This window comes from Camelina sativa, chromosome 15, assembly GCF_000633955.1.
Source record: "Camelina sativa cultivar DH55 chromosome 15, Cs, whole genome shotgun sequence".
Classification (NCBI taxonomy): Eukaryota; Viridiplantae; Streptophyta; class Magnoliopsida; order Brassicales; family Brassicaceae; genus Camelina; species Camelina sativa.
Genome location: NC_025699.1, coordinates 28,615,199 through 28,631,268, shown reverse-complemented (window position 1 = coordinate 28,631,268; position 16,070 = coordinate 28,615,199). Strand labels below are relative to the sequence as shown.

At 39.2% G+C, this 16,070-nt stretch overlaps 1 protein-coding gene across 3 annotated transcripts; it reads right to left on the bottom strand.

Moving 5' to 3' along the window:
- Window positions 5,725–9,144, bottom strand: LOC104747776 (probable polyol transporter 4). 3 transcript variants are annotated; one of them, XM_019237331.1, is made up of 3 exons: window positions 8,280–9,144; window positions 7,070–8,160; window positions 5,725–6,360 (listed from the first exon to the last, which is right to left on the bottom strand). In XM_019237331.1, the coding sequence occupies exons 1-3, from the start codon at window positions 8,485–8,487 to the stop codon at window positions 6,088–6,090; spliced, it is 1,572 nt and encodes a 523-aa protein (XP_019092876.1). In that variant the 5' UTR covers window positions 8,488–9,144; the 3' UTR covers window positions 5,725–6,087. The 3 variants fall into 3 exon arrangements, with proteins under 3 accessions (XP_019092876.1, XP_010467768.1, XP_010467767.1); XM_010469466.2 differs by having other exon boundaries at window positions 5,725–6,949; window positions 7,659–8,160; window positions 8,280–9,142; XM_010469465.2 differs by having other exon boundaries at window positions 5,725–7,007; window positions 7,717–8,160; window positions 8,280–9,139.

The following is a 16,070-nucleotide window of genomic DNA, read 5'->3' as shown; positions in this document are numbered from 1 at the left end:
CATCTGTTTAGTCTTCTGCAGGTTGAACTCAGACGCTCGTTTGACAGCACCACCTCTGTTTTGCAGCACTATTGACCCATTCATTGCACTTGTGTCACCACTTGAGTTTCTTCCATGGTTCTTCATCCCATAGTTTGCAATCATAGTACCCTTGTGAGTGACCAGCCGCTTGTTCAGATCTTTTGCTCCTTTACTCAGTCTCTTGTTAATCTTTAGCTGATCCTCAAGACGTTGTCTCAACAGAGACGTAATAACTTTCTCCTCAGACAACAATTTCTCAAGAGTGAAGACTCTATAGAGCAACTCTTTCTTCTCAGACACCAGATCATAATTCTCCTTCTTCTGCAGAATCGGATCCTTAGACAGAGCGATGGCTTGTTTCTCAATAGATAAGCCAGCCACATCATCCTTAGGCTCCAAAACAGACTTCTGATTCTCATCATCTTCTTTGGCTGAATCAATATCACTCCATGTCAAACAAGATTTCGTATGAACACAGCCTTGACGGTTGTAACACTTCAACACGCTTCTTCTTTCAAGTCTAGAACATTCTGATTGGAAGTGTCCATAACCTTGATATTCAGAACTCTGAGATTCTTTCTCTGCATCAGATCTGGATGAAGATTGATGCTGACGTTGTACACCCTTCAGACTTCGGAACTACTTCTTAATCAGTATTCCCTCATTACCTTGAACAGACGTCTGAGTTTCTACAGTCTTCAAAGTGAATGATTCCTCAGCCTTCTGATCGTTCTTTCTCATCTGCAGTTCATCTGTCTGAACTAATTTCACACACTGGTTCTGGTTTTTGTTCAACGCCTAATGATAAGGAGCTCTGTACTTATGGGGGAGAATTCTTGTAGCTACTTGGTTTAGGGGGAGAATCATTGTTTATGGGGGAGACTTAATTGACTAAGTGGTTGATCTTAGGTTGTTAATAATTGAGGATATGCCAATTATTTAAGTCTGATTAGAGAGCTATTAAGAACATGGTATCCGCTGCAGCCCAATGGGGTTTCTGATTATTAAGTTCTTAATCATAGTTCTATTTTTGAACAAGCTGTTGATTGATTTTGCTTGATAATGACTGTTGTTTTGTCTAGTTGTTGCTTGTTCTGTTTTTGGCTTGTGTTTGTTGGAGTGTCTTTTCAGGATGAACCAGAGAGATGCTTGAGTATCAAACTCAGTCAAAAAGAGGGAGATTGTAAATGCAGATTCTAGAACAACTCGCTGTGAGGAACAAGTCGTTGTGCCGAACAGAGCGTTGTGTCAATCAGGAAGTCGCATCAGATCACAGACACCCGAGTTGCTGACATGGATGTGTGAGCTGACATGGCAAGACGTGAGTGGATGTGATGATGTGTCGAGAAAAGGTGATGACTTGGCATTGAAGATAGAGAAAAGATGGTTCTTGGAGATATTGAGAATATTCTCTACAGCAAATTAAGGAAAGGATAAACTTGAGCAATTGAAAGGGTATAGAGACACACAACACACTGATTTACACTTGGAACGCGCCAAGCCAACGTTTTTCTCTTCAATCTTATTAACAAAATTTATCTCTTACAATGATACAATTTTGTCTCGGCCCTTACTCAACCTATTCTACCCAATAGGATTGATCCCGACTAAGAATGAATCTAACCCTCTCTCTTTTTTTTTTTTTTGCTAAGAGAATAAAACTCACCTTCTCTCTTTTCTATCTAAACTCTCACCAGTGTAGATCTAAGAGAAAGAAAAACAATTCTCTGTGCACTTAATCACCTCCCTGATTAACGTCACAGAGAACTGTGAACACACCTTCTAAGCCTTATCTTTGTGGCTTCGAAGTTTACAACTGTATCAATATTCTAGAGTGCTCAAATTGGCTCGTGGCCTACTCCTAGAATATATATACACGACTTGAGAAACCCTAGAAGGCGAATCTCCAAGTATCACGGGATAAGGAAACTGTTTGCTCTCAAGCTTATATTTTCCTTATTTGCTGTAAAGAATATTCTTCATATCTCCAAGGATAAGGAAACTGCTTGCTGCTCAAGTTTATCCTTTCCTTAATTTGCTGTGGAGAATATTCTCCATATCTCCAAGAACCATCTTGTCTCTATCTTCAATGCCAAGTCATCACCTTTTCTCGACACATCATCACATCCACTCACGTCTTGCCACGTCAGCTTACACATCCATGTCAGCAACTCGGGCGTCTGTGATCTGATGCGACTTTCTGATTGACACAACGCTCTGTTCGGCACAACGACTTTTTCCTCACAGTGAGTTGTTCCAAAATCTGCATTTACAAGCAATTTGAATTTTTAAACAATACCAAATCCATTAATTAAATAAATATATTGGTATATATTTACTAACTTTGAATCTTAGCAGATGATTGTAACCTTTAGCTATAATAAAATTAGAAGGAAAATTAGCATACCCGAATAATGTTTCAGTGATTATATTATTAAATATTCAGATATTAGATCAGAATTAGTGTTACACACATTGACATATAGAAATGCTAATGCGTATGACTATATTTTAGAAATTATTATACATGCAAACTCACCTAAACTGCTGCCTCTATCCCTACTATTTCCTTTCTTTATCGGTGTATCATTTATCAATAACACAATCACTATCATTGCGTATCTACTTTCATTTTGTCTTATCCGATCTAATAGCAGAGCTCACAAGCTAAGACTCTTTACTTTAATGTTCCATATTATTCCAAATGTTTTATTTTTCCTTGTACGTACCATTAAGCTTTCTGCCTTTCTCCTTCGCATATACGCTTCCATGTACATTTTAATAGAAACGAAGAATCATCTATTCATATGTTTGCGATCGAGAACACTGGAAATGTTTTTCTAAGGTGCTAAATCTATAATTCCAATAACTTATGGAACATATGTACCTGGTTGTTAGGACCTAACTATAAGCTTTTATGAATCCAAAACATACATTTAACATTCTCATGGTAGAAGCAAAAAAGAAGCCTGATCTCACGAGGCTACTTGCATTGATTCGGTAATGAAATCCATCTACAATATTATGTGGTGTTCCCTTTTCATTGTTCTTTCATAGTTGGGTTTAAATAAATAAAAAAATCAAGAACCAGTTATAGCTAGGATCCACTTCTTGCCAACAATTAATGCTTAAATATTTACGAAACGAACATAATTTTCTCCTTTCATGTCTCCATTCCATCGCAAACTCGTATCAATTCTTCATTTGCAGATTCCATCTTTACACATCAGATTAGAAGAGCACGTCACCATATCTTAAACTAACCATTCAAAAGAAAAGTCTCTTTGAAAAAACTAACAATCAATTCAACGGTTCAAAGCTAATTCATCAGTTATGTATTCAGTGCTAATTCAGACAGAAAACATATTGTTGAACAATGTAATCGACCTTGATCAAAGAATTAGCATTGCTCTCTCCTCAACATCCACCTTCACCTACACAGCCAGATCCTTGACACCATCACATAATTCACATTCATGCAATAATGAAGTTTTCGAACTTGGAAACTAAATTTTTTTTTTTTTTTTTTTTGGCAAACAGGAAACTAAATCATAATCTGTTTTTGCTATAAGGAAAATCAAGACTTTATAAACTTTAGTATATCTTATGTGACGATGAAAATAAATGCAACCAAGAAGTCATTAGTCAATATTAAGAGTAACTGTGATTCTATGGCTACAAACTAATCCTCCACATGCTTATATGAGGTCTCTCCATTCAGGAAACAAAGTTCAAACATAGTTAGGGATAATGAATCACCTACCAGCGAAATAAGTTAGAAGCTTCGCGCATCATAGAACTTGATATGAGTTGCTTCCCTTTGTTATATCATATGACCTTCTGTAAAATTCGACACTTCCACTTATATAAAACACCCTCAACTTCAACCAATTTCTTTGAGTTGACATTATTTTTTGGCTGCTGCAGTATAGTTAAGCGTTATGATGTAAAAAGCTGGTTTAATATGTACGTTAAGGTTATAACCTTATAAACTATCTTCTAGACAAAATATTATTTTGATTACCTTTGTTGATTTCCAGCATTAGCGTTGATTTCACATAACTTGAATGATTAATAGCAGAGATACAAAAGCAAAGCCTGGCTGGTCGTTTATTCCAAAAAGAACTGATAAAAGAAAAACACAAAGCAAAAAATCAGCATATGATTTAGAAAATTCTTCCTGTGAACTGGTCAAACATAAGCAAATCAAGGGAACACTAACCTTGGTTAAAAGCATGGCAGTCCTTGAAAACGGAATCCATAAGTCTCCGGATGGAACTTGAGACTCTAAAGATCATAGCTTTCTCGAAACTTATGGATTAACGTTTAAGGTTAAATTTTAATTTGTCGATTTGTATTTTTTTTTTTTTTGGGAAATCTTCTAATTATTTAAGAAGAAAAATATGAATTTTAGATTAGCTGAGGTGGCTTCTTTTAATAATGTACTAACCTTGGTTAAAAGCATGGATGTCCTTGAAAACGGAATCCATAAGTCTCCGGATGGAACTTGAGACTCTAAAGATCATAGCTTTGTCGGAACTTATGGGTTAACGTTTAAGGTTAAATTTTAATTTGTCGATTTATATTATTATTTTTTTGGAAATCTTCTAATTATTTAAGAAGAAAAATATGAATTTTAGATTAGCTGAGGTGGCTTCTTTTAAGAATTTACTAACTTTGGTTAAAAGCATGGATGTCTTCGGATGAAACTTGAGACTCTAAAGATCATAGCTTTGTCGGAACTTATGGGTTAACGTTTAAGGTTAAATTTTAATTTGTCGATATGTATTCTTTTTTTTTTTTGGAAATCTTATAATTATTTAAGAAGACAAATATGAATTTTAGATTAGCTGAGGTGGCTTCTTTTAAGAATGTTTTTGATTTGCTGATGTGGATGGCCTTAGGAGCCTCAAACTACTCCTTTTATTAGTAAGTAATGTTAGAGTGACTTCATTGATCATTGCAATATCCTTCTTTATGGACTTCTTTATGGCAAGTGATAGCAACAAAATGAACATGGTGCAGTCTTGGCCTGAACCCTAATCTGTGCGCTTCAGTATGAACATATTATTAGAAACTGCTCTGAACCATTTTTGGTTGGAGTGACACTTGGGAGGGGACCATGTAAAATGTTCTAGTCTTGATCTAAGGAGGTGTACAAGCCTACACCCTAAACCTCTAAATATATATATATATTTTTTTTAAAAGACATGTAAATATAACTTGTAATTTGAAAAGTAACCTGCTTTAGTATACCTTGATCATTAATTTTGTAGTCTGTGTGTTTTCTTTCATCACATCCTCTTTGTACACTTTATTATCACATTGCAAATACTCGCTTTGTAGTAATAGTGAGACTGTACTTTGGCATTTAGTTTGTTTATGCCAACCTTTAATCTTGTAAGCATGGGGAGTATATTGGTCCCTAGGAACGACAGAGAAGAAGTACCAACCGTGGAACAAAACCGAAGGAACCGGAACATGTGTAATGTATGCATCTCATCGCAAGGCTCATTTTGAGTTGTGCGTCATTCTCTTGTTGGGAGATGTGAGATGAAGATGTGGTAAAATAAATAGAAGAATGTTATCATGTTGTCTTATATAAATATATGAAGAAGAGTAAGGTTGGTTCATTGGTTGGGTGCCTTAAGCAGTAAAGTGTTTGACGCATCTGGGTTTACACCTGGTTTTCTAAACCAAAAATAAATAACCAACCATCTATTTATAACAACAACCCTTTTAAGACAAATTCGTTTTATCTATGTCTCACTCACACCAATAAAAGTGGTAAGTGTTATTGGTTGGCAAAAGAAGTAGAAGTGATAAAAGTGTTGTTATTGTAATGTTGTCTCATTCTTCGTTTGATAATCCGAATCTTGAAACCTTAACCATTTTGAATATGCAAATGCAATGGTTCTATTACTCTATATACCATCATCAAAGGCACTTAGAAGATCTGTCTTACTTTCTCTGGATCTAAAACACGAATATCTCTTCTCTTCTGCCTCTTCTACTTTAACATGTTCATTTCTGCGCCCAAAGTATATATAACATTCAAAAAATCTGTTACTTGCGCACAAGACGCTCAGCGTCTCCAAGCTCAACTTCACCGTCTTTTCTTTCCAGCCCTCCCTGAGGCTGAAACATCAACTCTATCTGCTCCAGCGACTTCCCACTTGTCTCTGGGACTAGCACATACACGAAGATAACCGAGAGCGCAGACACAAGGGAGAAGACGAAGAAGGTTCCTCCGACAGTGATGGCACGTGAGACGGAGAGGAAGGACATAGCCACAAGACCGCTGCACACCCTGTTCCCAACCGCCCCAAGGGCAGAGGCCTGGGCTCTTAACCGTAATGGGAAGATCTCTGAAGTCAAGACCCAGCAAACAGGTCCCATCCCTATAGAGAAGAAGGCAACATTCCCACAAACAAACAGAAGCGCCAAGGTTATGCCAAGAGTTCCTTGGCCGAGGAATGTGAGCGTGAAGCTTAGGCAAAAGAGACACAGAGTCATTCCAATTGTGCTCACATAAAGCAGTGGTTTCCGGCCAACGCTATCGATCAGGAAGGTGGCAAATAGTATGAAGACTGTTTTTGTGACCCCAACAGCCACAGTTGCAGCGAGCAGTTTTGTCTCCCCTTGTATCCCTGCTTCTTTCAGGATCTCTGGGCTGTAGTAGACGGTGGCGTCGATACCTGTGATCTGCTGGAAACATTGGATCCCAAACCCAACGATCAGCATTTTCCTTACAACAGGAGATGGGCTTAGAAGCTCACGCCACACGGGTCTCTCCTCGTCGCTGCCTTGTGTATGTGCAGCCGCCAGTTGTATCTCTGCGAGACGCTCTTCCACCTCGTCATCTCGCTCGTTCGTTTTCATGAGCACCTCTCGTGCACTGTCCACTCGGCCTTTCATGACCAGCCACCTCGGCGACTCAGGGATCACGCACAGCGCAAATCCTATGAAAACGGAAGGAAGAATACCAACTGCAAGCATGATCCNGACCGCTGCACACCCTGTTCCCAACCGCCCCAAGCGCAGAGGCCTGGGCTCTTAACCGTAATGGGAAGATCTCTGAAGTCAAGACCCAGCAAACAGGTCCCATCCCAATAGAGAAGAAGGCAACATTCCCACAAACAAACAGAAGAGCCAAGGTTATGCCAAGAGTTCCTTGGCCGAGGAATGTGAGCGTGAAGCTTAGACAAAAGAGACACAGAGTCATTCCAATAGTGCTCACATAGAGCAGTGGTTTCCGGCCAAGGCTATCGATCAGGAAGGTGGCAAATAGTATGAAGACTGTTTTTGTGACCCCAACAGCCACAGTTGCAGCAAGCAGTTTTGTCTCCCCCTGTATCCCTGCTTCTTTCAGGATCTCTGGGCTGTAGTAGACGGTGGCGTCGATACCTGTGATCTGCTGGAAACATTGGATCCCAAACCCAACGATCAGCATTTTCCTTACAACAGGAGATGGGCTTAGAAGCTCACGCCACACGGGTCTCTCCTCGTCGCTGCCTTGTGTATGTGCAGCCGCCAGTTGTATCTCTGCGAGACGCTCTTCCACCTCGTCATCTCGCTCGTTCGTTTTCATGAGCACCTCTCGTGCACTGTCCACTCGGCCTTTCATGACCAGCCACCTCGGCGACTCAGGGATCACGCACAGCGCAAATCCTATGAAAACGGAAGGAAGAATACCAACTGCAAGCATGATCCTCCAGCTGATGTGCACGGAAAGGCCCGAGAAGGCGTAGTTGGAGACATAGCCAAGCAAGATCCCTAAGTTTATGAAGATCTCAGGGAAGGACGTGAAAAAGCCTCTTGCTACAGTTGGGGATATCTCGGCGATGTAGACAGGCGCGATCATGACACCAAGCCCGATCCCAATGCCAGCAAAAGTTCTTCCGATCATCAAGACCTCGAAGGACGGAGCCACAGCCATCACCGCAGCACCGGTCTGGAAGACGAGAGCAGCCAAAGCCATGGTCCATTTCCTACCGATGGAGTCGGAGGTCCTACCACCGGCTAAGCTTCCGAAGAGAGAAATGATGCTGAGGCTGCCGATGAGTACTTCAGTCTGCACCTCCGTTATTTTAAGATCCTGCTGAATGAACAACACCGCACCGCTCATTACCCCAACATCTGACATATACCAAAAACAGAGGACACACCTTTTAACAAAAGTATAGAAGAAGATGAAGAAGAAGAAGAAGAAGAAGAATCTGATTTGAATTGGTTGTATATATATGTAAAAGTCTCACCGTAGCCGAGAAGAACATTATTCAACGACGCAAAAAAAGCACAAGCCATAACGTATTTTCTGGTTCTGCTGTTTCTTGCCTCTGCTTCAAGATGAGTCTGCGATTCATCCGCGTCGGAGTCCATTCTCCGATACCTATTCATCTTACTTCCGACGGAGACCACCGGAAAACCTGAGCCACCGCCATTTGAAACCTCCGGCAGATGCATCCTCCCTCCGCCGAACCTTCAGACCCTCTCAGGTGGCGGCGGTTTTGGAAAGAGAATTCAATTCAGACAAGGACTTGAGAAGAAAGTGGTAGATCTCATCTAGCTCGCGATGGGCTTTTAGATCTGAGAGAGACTTCACTTCATCATCGTCTTTTTATTTTGACCAAATTTGTTGAATTTTCTAATGAGGTACAACTTGACTCATTCCATGTTGTGTCCCCCACCTTTGTTTACATATTAAGTCATTAACATTTCGTTCTCACGAATTGGAGTAATTAATTAATTACCGAGGCTTCTCAGCCTATAGCTGATGATATGGCAGTAGGGAATGGCTCAGATGGTGCAATTAACAACGAAAACGATGACAGCGAATCAAGTGCCTCACATAACAGTTCAAGCACGCACGAAGAAGAGTGGCTCCCAGGAGACCAGTCTCTACCAAACTCAAACTCGGCAAGTAGCAGTCCGGGTACAACCAAGGTCTTGGCATACAGCAGAAGAGGAAGAGGCCGTGGTAGAGGAAGAGGTCGAGGCAAAGGACGGGCCAAAACAACTCTGTAAGATGAGCTGTGTACACAACAACCGAATGCAATAGGAGAGTATTATGAGGTAGGATTATATGTGACATCTCTTTCAGATTTGAAATCCCACTCTGTTTGTCACTTGATTTTAAATCTGAAAGAGATGTCACATAAATAAATATTTCTGAACCGACTAAATTTATAAGTTACAGGTAACCGACAACTCATCTTCTAGTTCTTCTTGAACTTTTGAGAAATTCTTTTTTTTTAGAGCTTTACAAACTTTTTAATATATTTTTTTTATGAGTTTCTTTTCATTTTTGAAACTAAAAAAATAAGTACTCATTTAATACTTCATTTTCAATAAGTACTTCAAACAAAACTTATTTTTATTTTATTTTATTGAAAATGAGTACTTCGAACAATGAAAAATAAAAAAGTGAATACTTCAAACAATGAAAAAAGTATGATATCCAAAAGAACAATATATGAAAAAGTATAAATTAAATACAAATTCTTGATATTCTCAAAACATAATATTCTGATCAAGAACCTAAGCTAATCTTACCAAAAAAATAACATATGGAAGTGTTGGATATTATTACATATTTTATTTCAATTAAATTTGTAACTCTTCGTAATCACTAACCATTAGAAAAATATAAAAATAAAGACCATCAATCCATCATAGTAAATAGAACACATGAAAAGTACCAAAAAAGAAAAAGAAAAATAGAACACATGAATTCTTGGTTTGAAGCGTTTTCTAACATCAATCACTACAAAAAAGGGGTGTTTTGTGTCGCTTCTTTTGAATATTAGCATCAGTTATAATTGATGCGAGAGTTTTACATCACTTATTTAAGTGACTCTGGAGGTGGTGATGCAAAATATTTGCATCTGTTGAACTAAACGTTTGCATCACTTATTATAGTCGATTTTAATATACATCGGTTGTTTAAAGTGATGTTATTTTTGAATCACTTAATATAAATGATGTTATATTAGCTCCGGTAATAATTAGTGATGTTAAATATTTATATCAATTGTGAATAATTGATGTTAACCGTATAGTGTCAATTATTAGAAGTGATACCAATATTGTATCATTTGTTAAAATTGATGTTAAATTTTTAAATCGGTTATGAATAATCAAGAGTCTTTGGATTCGTTTACAACTTCTTTTTTTTTTTTCAATTGACCTAACTACGACTTCATTAGGTTTATTCTCGGAAGAGTTTCACCATATATATATATATATATATATTTGTTTCTAATTGCATTTCCAAAATTTGCAAAAATAACCGAGTCTAGAAAAGATTATGTGTTAAATTTTACAATTACATTGCACACATTAACTGTCAGTGGGAGTATATTAAAACATAGATTTTAGAATGAGAGAATGAAAGGATGAGAGATTAAACATTTAAAGTAAAGAATTAAGATGTTTTATTTAGTTTGATTCTCTTATTATGAGATGGTTATAACCAAAATATTATTATGGTCATCAAAATTTTATTATACATATTAGAATACATATGTATTTTAAATCAAAATAATATAAAAAACAAAGAAGAAAAGAAGAAGTACATAAAACAAAGAAATAATAAAATTCAAAACAATGTAAAATATATAGTAAACAAAAAATATAATCAAACTCTTAATGAGGTTTCAACCTATGCAATAATATTATAAAAAACAAATAAAATATTTAGGATTTGAGATATGGTGGAGGAGGAGGTGAGAAATGTTATTTATAAGATAAAAAATGATGGAATTACATTTCTAAAATAATTTAATTAGAAGAGTTACAACTATAATTAATAGTGTGTTTAAATGAAATGAATGGAGAAAAAAAAAATCAATTCACAATTAAATGAATGGCGAAACAGAGAGAAGGTGGCTCAAAATATATTTCTTGATTGATACCTCACACATATTACTTCTATTGTTTTTAAATATAAAGAGACATTATGACCTAACGATTACAAAGGAAGATAGATGATTGACAAGTGTCTCTATCAGTTGCATAAAATTGGTGAGGCAAGAGCAGATAATTGGTTCTCTGTTTGGACCATAGTAATTTCAGTTACAATTTAGTAGTAAAGAATGAATTTAAAGTATGCATTAATATATATGATTAAATGTATTGTTTAATTAAAAATAAATATTAAATTTTAAAAGATTAAATTCAAATGGACCAATAATGAGAGAGTGAAACTTTACTTTTATGTATATGATTTGGTGAAACTAAACCTAATTGAAAAATATATATATTTGGTGAAATTAAACCTAAAGAATGTCGTTAGGTCAATTGAATTAAAAAAGAAGAAGTTGTAAAGCCGTAAAACAAAATCTCAAAAGGCACTTGTGAGTGAGAGAGAGTCGCGTAAACACTTAATCGCGCAATGTCAAAGAAACGAGAAGATGAACCGCCGACGGTTTCTGTAAGCGGCGAAGAAGTTTCTTCGTCGGAGGAAGAGGATGAAGTGTCATGATGAAGCCTGCTCTGGCTGTGATGAAGCCTGCTCTGGCCGCCGTGATGAAGCCTGCTCTGGCTGCCGTGATAAAGCCTGCTCTGGCCGCCGCAACGGAGAAGTATATTAAAACATAGATTTTAGAAGCTAGAAGATTATGTAAAATAAATTTTGGATTTTAGGTGATTAAAGTGAGTTTTTGGATTTTTTTGTGAAACTGATATTTTATTTTATTTTATTTTTGTAAAAAAAAACAGTTTGTGATTTTGTGAGATTTTAAAGAATAGTACTAGTGATTGTAGCAGATTTTTAAAACAAAATATTACAAAACAAGTCACATTACAAAAAAATTCTCCAATAACTCTGATAAAAGATCCTATATAACAACATTAAAGCTGAGAAATACCCACAAGTAGAATGCACTAGCTATATACAATGTTTTTTTAACATTCCTAAACTCAAGTGTGGGCCATTTTGAATATTGCAGCTCATTAGAGCCCAATAACTTGCAAAATGAAAAGGGTTTATGGTTTGTGTGTGCAGGCCTGGCCCACAGGGAAAGGCATTCAAGCCTCTAACATTGAAGCCTATTTTTACATTGAAATCTCTTAACCAATATATATGTAAAAGGTCTATTTTTGTTGTATAAGATATGTATAAGGGTTTTTTTTTAGTTATATGTAAAAGGGTTCTTTGTTGGATATGTAAAAAAGGCTTTTAAAATTGTTGCCTCTATATAAAACCTAAAAGGCCAAACTTTAAAACATTGGAGCACAAAAAAAAATAGGAGGCTTCTAATTTTTGTTGCTACCTCTGCACATATGTGAACCAATTTGTAAATGTTTTTTTGTAATATGTGAAAAGGTCACATTTTTAAATTTTTTGCGTAGGGTACTCGTGCAGTGTATAATGTATGTACGCATACATACTGCCGTCTTGTTAACAAAACTACAGGAGAGGAGAGTTTGTGAACCCTAAGTCCCTAAGAGAAGTCGACTATGTAGATACTTGAGTCTCTTATTGTTGATGTCATTCGTTCGTAAAAGAAGCAAAAGAGGTCGTGATGTTGTTGTGGTGATGAGTCTCGTGGAGGAGAAACGTACCGTACGGACCCGTGGTTCTTGTTGATGTATGAAATCGACAATGTATATAATACGGATATTGATGGGGATGAATCGGATCTGGTCCTTTTATTTAACGTAGAATTCAACAGAAGGGTTTACAGAAAATGACAATTAAAGAGCTAAACGCAGTTAATACAAAAATAATAGCTCTTCTCTCTCTAATTGCCAAAAAGTGCATCCTTGATGTGACAATGACATCAGGTATTTATAATGGACCATTGACCTAGGTAGAGATGTCAAACGGACTGACCGTGACTGATGTGACCTGGGGACGCGGATGCGGAACGATGGAAGGACGCAGCTTCGGACAAGTCGAGACCGGTGAAACTTTCCTCGGTCAAGCTTTGGAGGTTCGAGTCTAGGGAAGATTCAAACAAGGGAAATGAGAGATGACGAGATTCCAACGAGTCGTTTGTAAGAATGGTCGTGAAGCCTCTATCGGGTCGTACGGATGCGGTAAGGATGGAACGTATGCGGCTATCAGATGGATGTGGTAGAAGCGATGGTGGAAACAAGATGAGATGGAATGATGAACGAGAGGGATGGATTGAATGACGACACCAGAGGTTTGGCTCTCCTCTTGATACAGTCGCTAAAAAACGATGAACCCGGTTCAAGGTTTGCTTGGGTTCTTTCCCTTAGACAATCCCGGATTGTGCTAATGAAAGGATGGAGACAATTCAAGAATCTCTCTTGAGAAAAGTTTTATTTTCATTCAAGTCTGAAGGAGAACAATGGCTAAGAGAGGGTTTAAATACTTAGGTCAAGAGAGGGCTTAAGGGACACGCGGATTCATAATGATCCGCACACTTGTCCTTAGACGTGTTCTCCTTGTAAATGGAACACGTCGCCTCTCTAAGACTTTCAACTTAAACTCTCAATGTTCAGAAGAAGGAATCAAGGAAGGAATATTCCAAGTTCAAATTTAAACTAAAAGACTAAGGAAAAGAAAGAACCGCCTTAGGCTTAGACGCGGGAAAAGAAAGAACCGCCTTAGGCTCAAATGGGACGAGATCAGTAACATTAAAGGAGGTAGATGTACCAAACTCACCTGGAAGCTCGAGTCGGTAGGCATTGTCGTTGATCTTCTCGACGACTCAGAAAGGACCATCTCCACGCGGGCTGAGCTTGTCCTTTCGCTTTTGCTGGAACCTCTCTGGCCTTAAGTGCAACCAAACCCAGTCGCCAGGCTTGAACAGCATCGGTTTACGTCCGCGGTTGAGGAAGCGCGCATACTGCTCGTTTCTTCGTTCTATGTTCGATCAAACCTCCTCATGTAATGACTTGACGAACTCTGCTCTTGCGGCTCCGTCCTGGTTCTCGGCTTCATTTGGTGGTAGCGGTAGGAGGTCCAATGGCGTGAGAGGTTTGAAGCCATATGCAACTTCAAAAGGAGACTTCTTCGTAGACGAGTGCACCACCTGATTGTATGCGAACTCGATGATGGGAAAGCATTCGAGCCAAGAACCCTTGTTACTTGCGATTGCTGTGCGGAGTAAGGAGCCTATCGAACGGTTGACAACCTCTGTTTGGCCGTCGGTTTGCGGGTGAGCAGCGGTGGAGTCGAGGAGCTTCGTTCCGATTTTCCTCCAAATGGTGCGCCAGAAGTGACCAAGAAACTTGGTATCTCGGTCGGATATGATGGTGCGGGGCACGCCATGGAGCCTGATCACTTGACTGAAGAACAAATTCGCCAATTGCATGGCGTCATTGTTCTTCTTGCACGGTACGAAGTGTGCCATCTTGGAGAACCTGTCCACAACCATCATGATACTATCTTTATGCGCCAAAAGAGGTAGGCCGAGGATGAAGTCCATTGAAAGATCGATCCATGGTGCGGTTGACACTAGCAAAGGCATGTAGAGGCCATGCAGATGTGTTGTCGACTTGGAGGCGCGACAAACGATGCAACGACCAACGTGCTTCTCTACCGTACTATGCATTTTGGGCCAGTAGAAGTGCTCTTTAAGTACGGCCAATGTCTTAGTGACGCTGAAATGACCTGATAAGCCTCCACTGTGGGCTTCACGCACAAGCAACTCACAGATAGAACTGATTGGAATGCATAGCCGTCGTCCTCTGAACAGGAACCCCTCATGAAGGTAGAACTCGGTGTAAATTCTCTTCCCATGGTTCTGGAAACAATCTCCGAACTCAGCGTCTCCAGCATATGCATCGTTGATGCTTTCAAAACCCAACACTCACACGTCCATTGTCGTAATCAGTGCGTATCTCCTTGACAAGGCGTCGGCGACTACATTCTCTTTTCCCTTCTTGTACTTGATGACGTAAGGAAAAGATTCCACGAACTCCAACCACTTCGCATGGCGTCTCTTGAGATTGGTTTGGCCGCGGAGATGCTTCAATGTTTTGTGATCGGTGTGAATCACGAACTCTCTCGCCAACAAGTAATGCTGCCAAACTTCCATTGCACGGACGAGGGCGTATAACTCCTTATCATATGTCGGATAGTTGAGCGCTGCACCACTGAGCTTCTCACTGAAATACGCCACGGACTTGCCTCCTTGAGTCAACACAACTCCGATCCCGACTCCCGAAGCATCGCATTCAACCTCGAAGGTTTTGTTGAAGTCAGGCAAGGTGAGCAAGGGGGCTTGCGTGAGGCGCCTCTTGAGTTCAATGAAAGCTCGGTCTTGTCTTCTCCCCAATGGAACTCGCTATTCTTTTTGATAACAGCGGTGAGAGGCGCGGCGACCGTACTGAAGTCTCACACAAATCTCCTTGTAGAAACTCGCTAGGCCATGGAACGACCGGACTTGTGTGATGCTTGTTGGCGTGGGCCACTCCTCGATCGCGCAAATCTTTTCCTCGTCCACCTTAAGGCCCTGCAAACTCACAACAAAGCCTAGGAAGACAAATTCATCAGCAGGAAAAACGCACTTTTTCAAGTTTGCGTATAATTGCTCTTCGCGGAGAGTAAACAAGACTGAATCTAAATGCTTAACATGATAGGACAAGCTAGAACTATAGACAAGTATATCATCAAAGTAAACTACTACAAAATTATTAATAAATGATCTTAAAACATGGTTCATGAGATGCATAAATGTAGAAGGGGCGTTAGAAAGACCGAATGGCATTACCAACCATTCGTACAAATCCTGTTTTGTTGTGAAGGCTGTCTTCCATTCGTCGCCCTCCTTCATACGAACTTGATGGTAGCCGCTCTTCAAGTCGATCTTTGAGAAGACACTGGCGCCACTTAGTTCGTCGAGCATATCATCGAGGCATGGGATGGGATGGCGATACTTGATGGTGATGTTGTTGACGGCTCTACAGTCGACGCACATCCTCCATGACCCGTCCTTCTTCGGCACTAGGAGAACAGGAACATCACACGGACTCAAGCTCTCTCGAACGTATCCTTGCGCCATCAGCTCCTTGACTTGTTGCTCAAGCTCCTTCGCCTCTTTGGGGTTGACTCGGTAGGCTGGCCGGTT

Bases quoted from the DNA above. Each gene is read 5' to 3' on its own strand.
- LOC104747776 (XM_019237331.1), bottom strand. From the start codon at position 8,487: ATGCATCTGCCGGAGGTTTCAAATGGCGGTGGCTCAGGTTTTCCGGTG. The intron at 8,161-8,279 runs GTGAGACTTTTA...GGTATATGTCAG, and splicing joins TAATGTTCTTCTCGGCTACG to ATGTTGGGGTAATGAGCGGT. The intron at 6,361-7,069 runs GCCTCTGCGCTT...TTAAGAGCCCAG, and splicing joins CATTACGGTTAAGAGCCCAG to GCCTCTGCCCTTGGGGCGGT.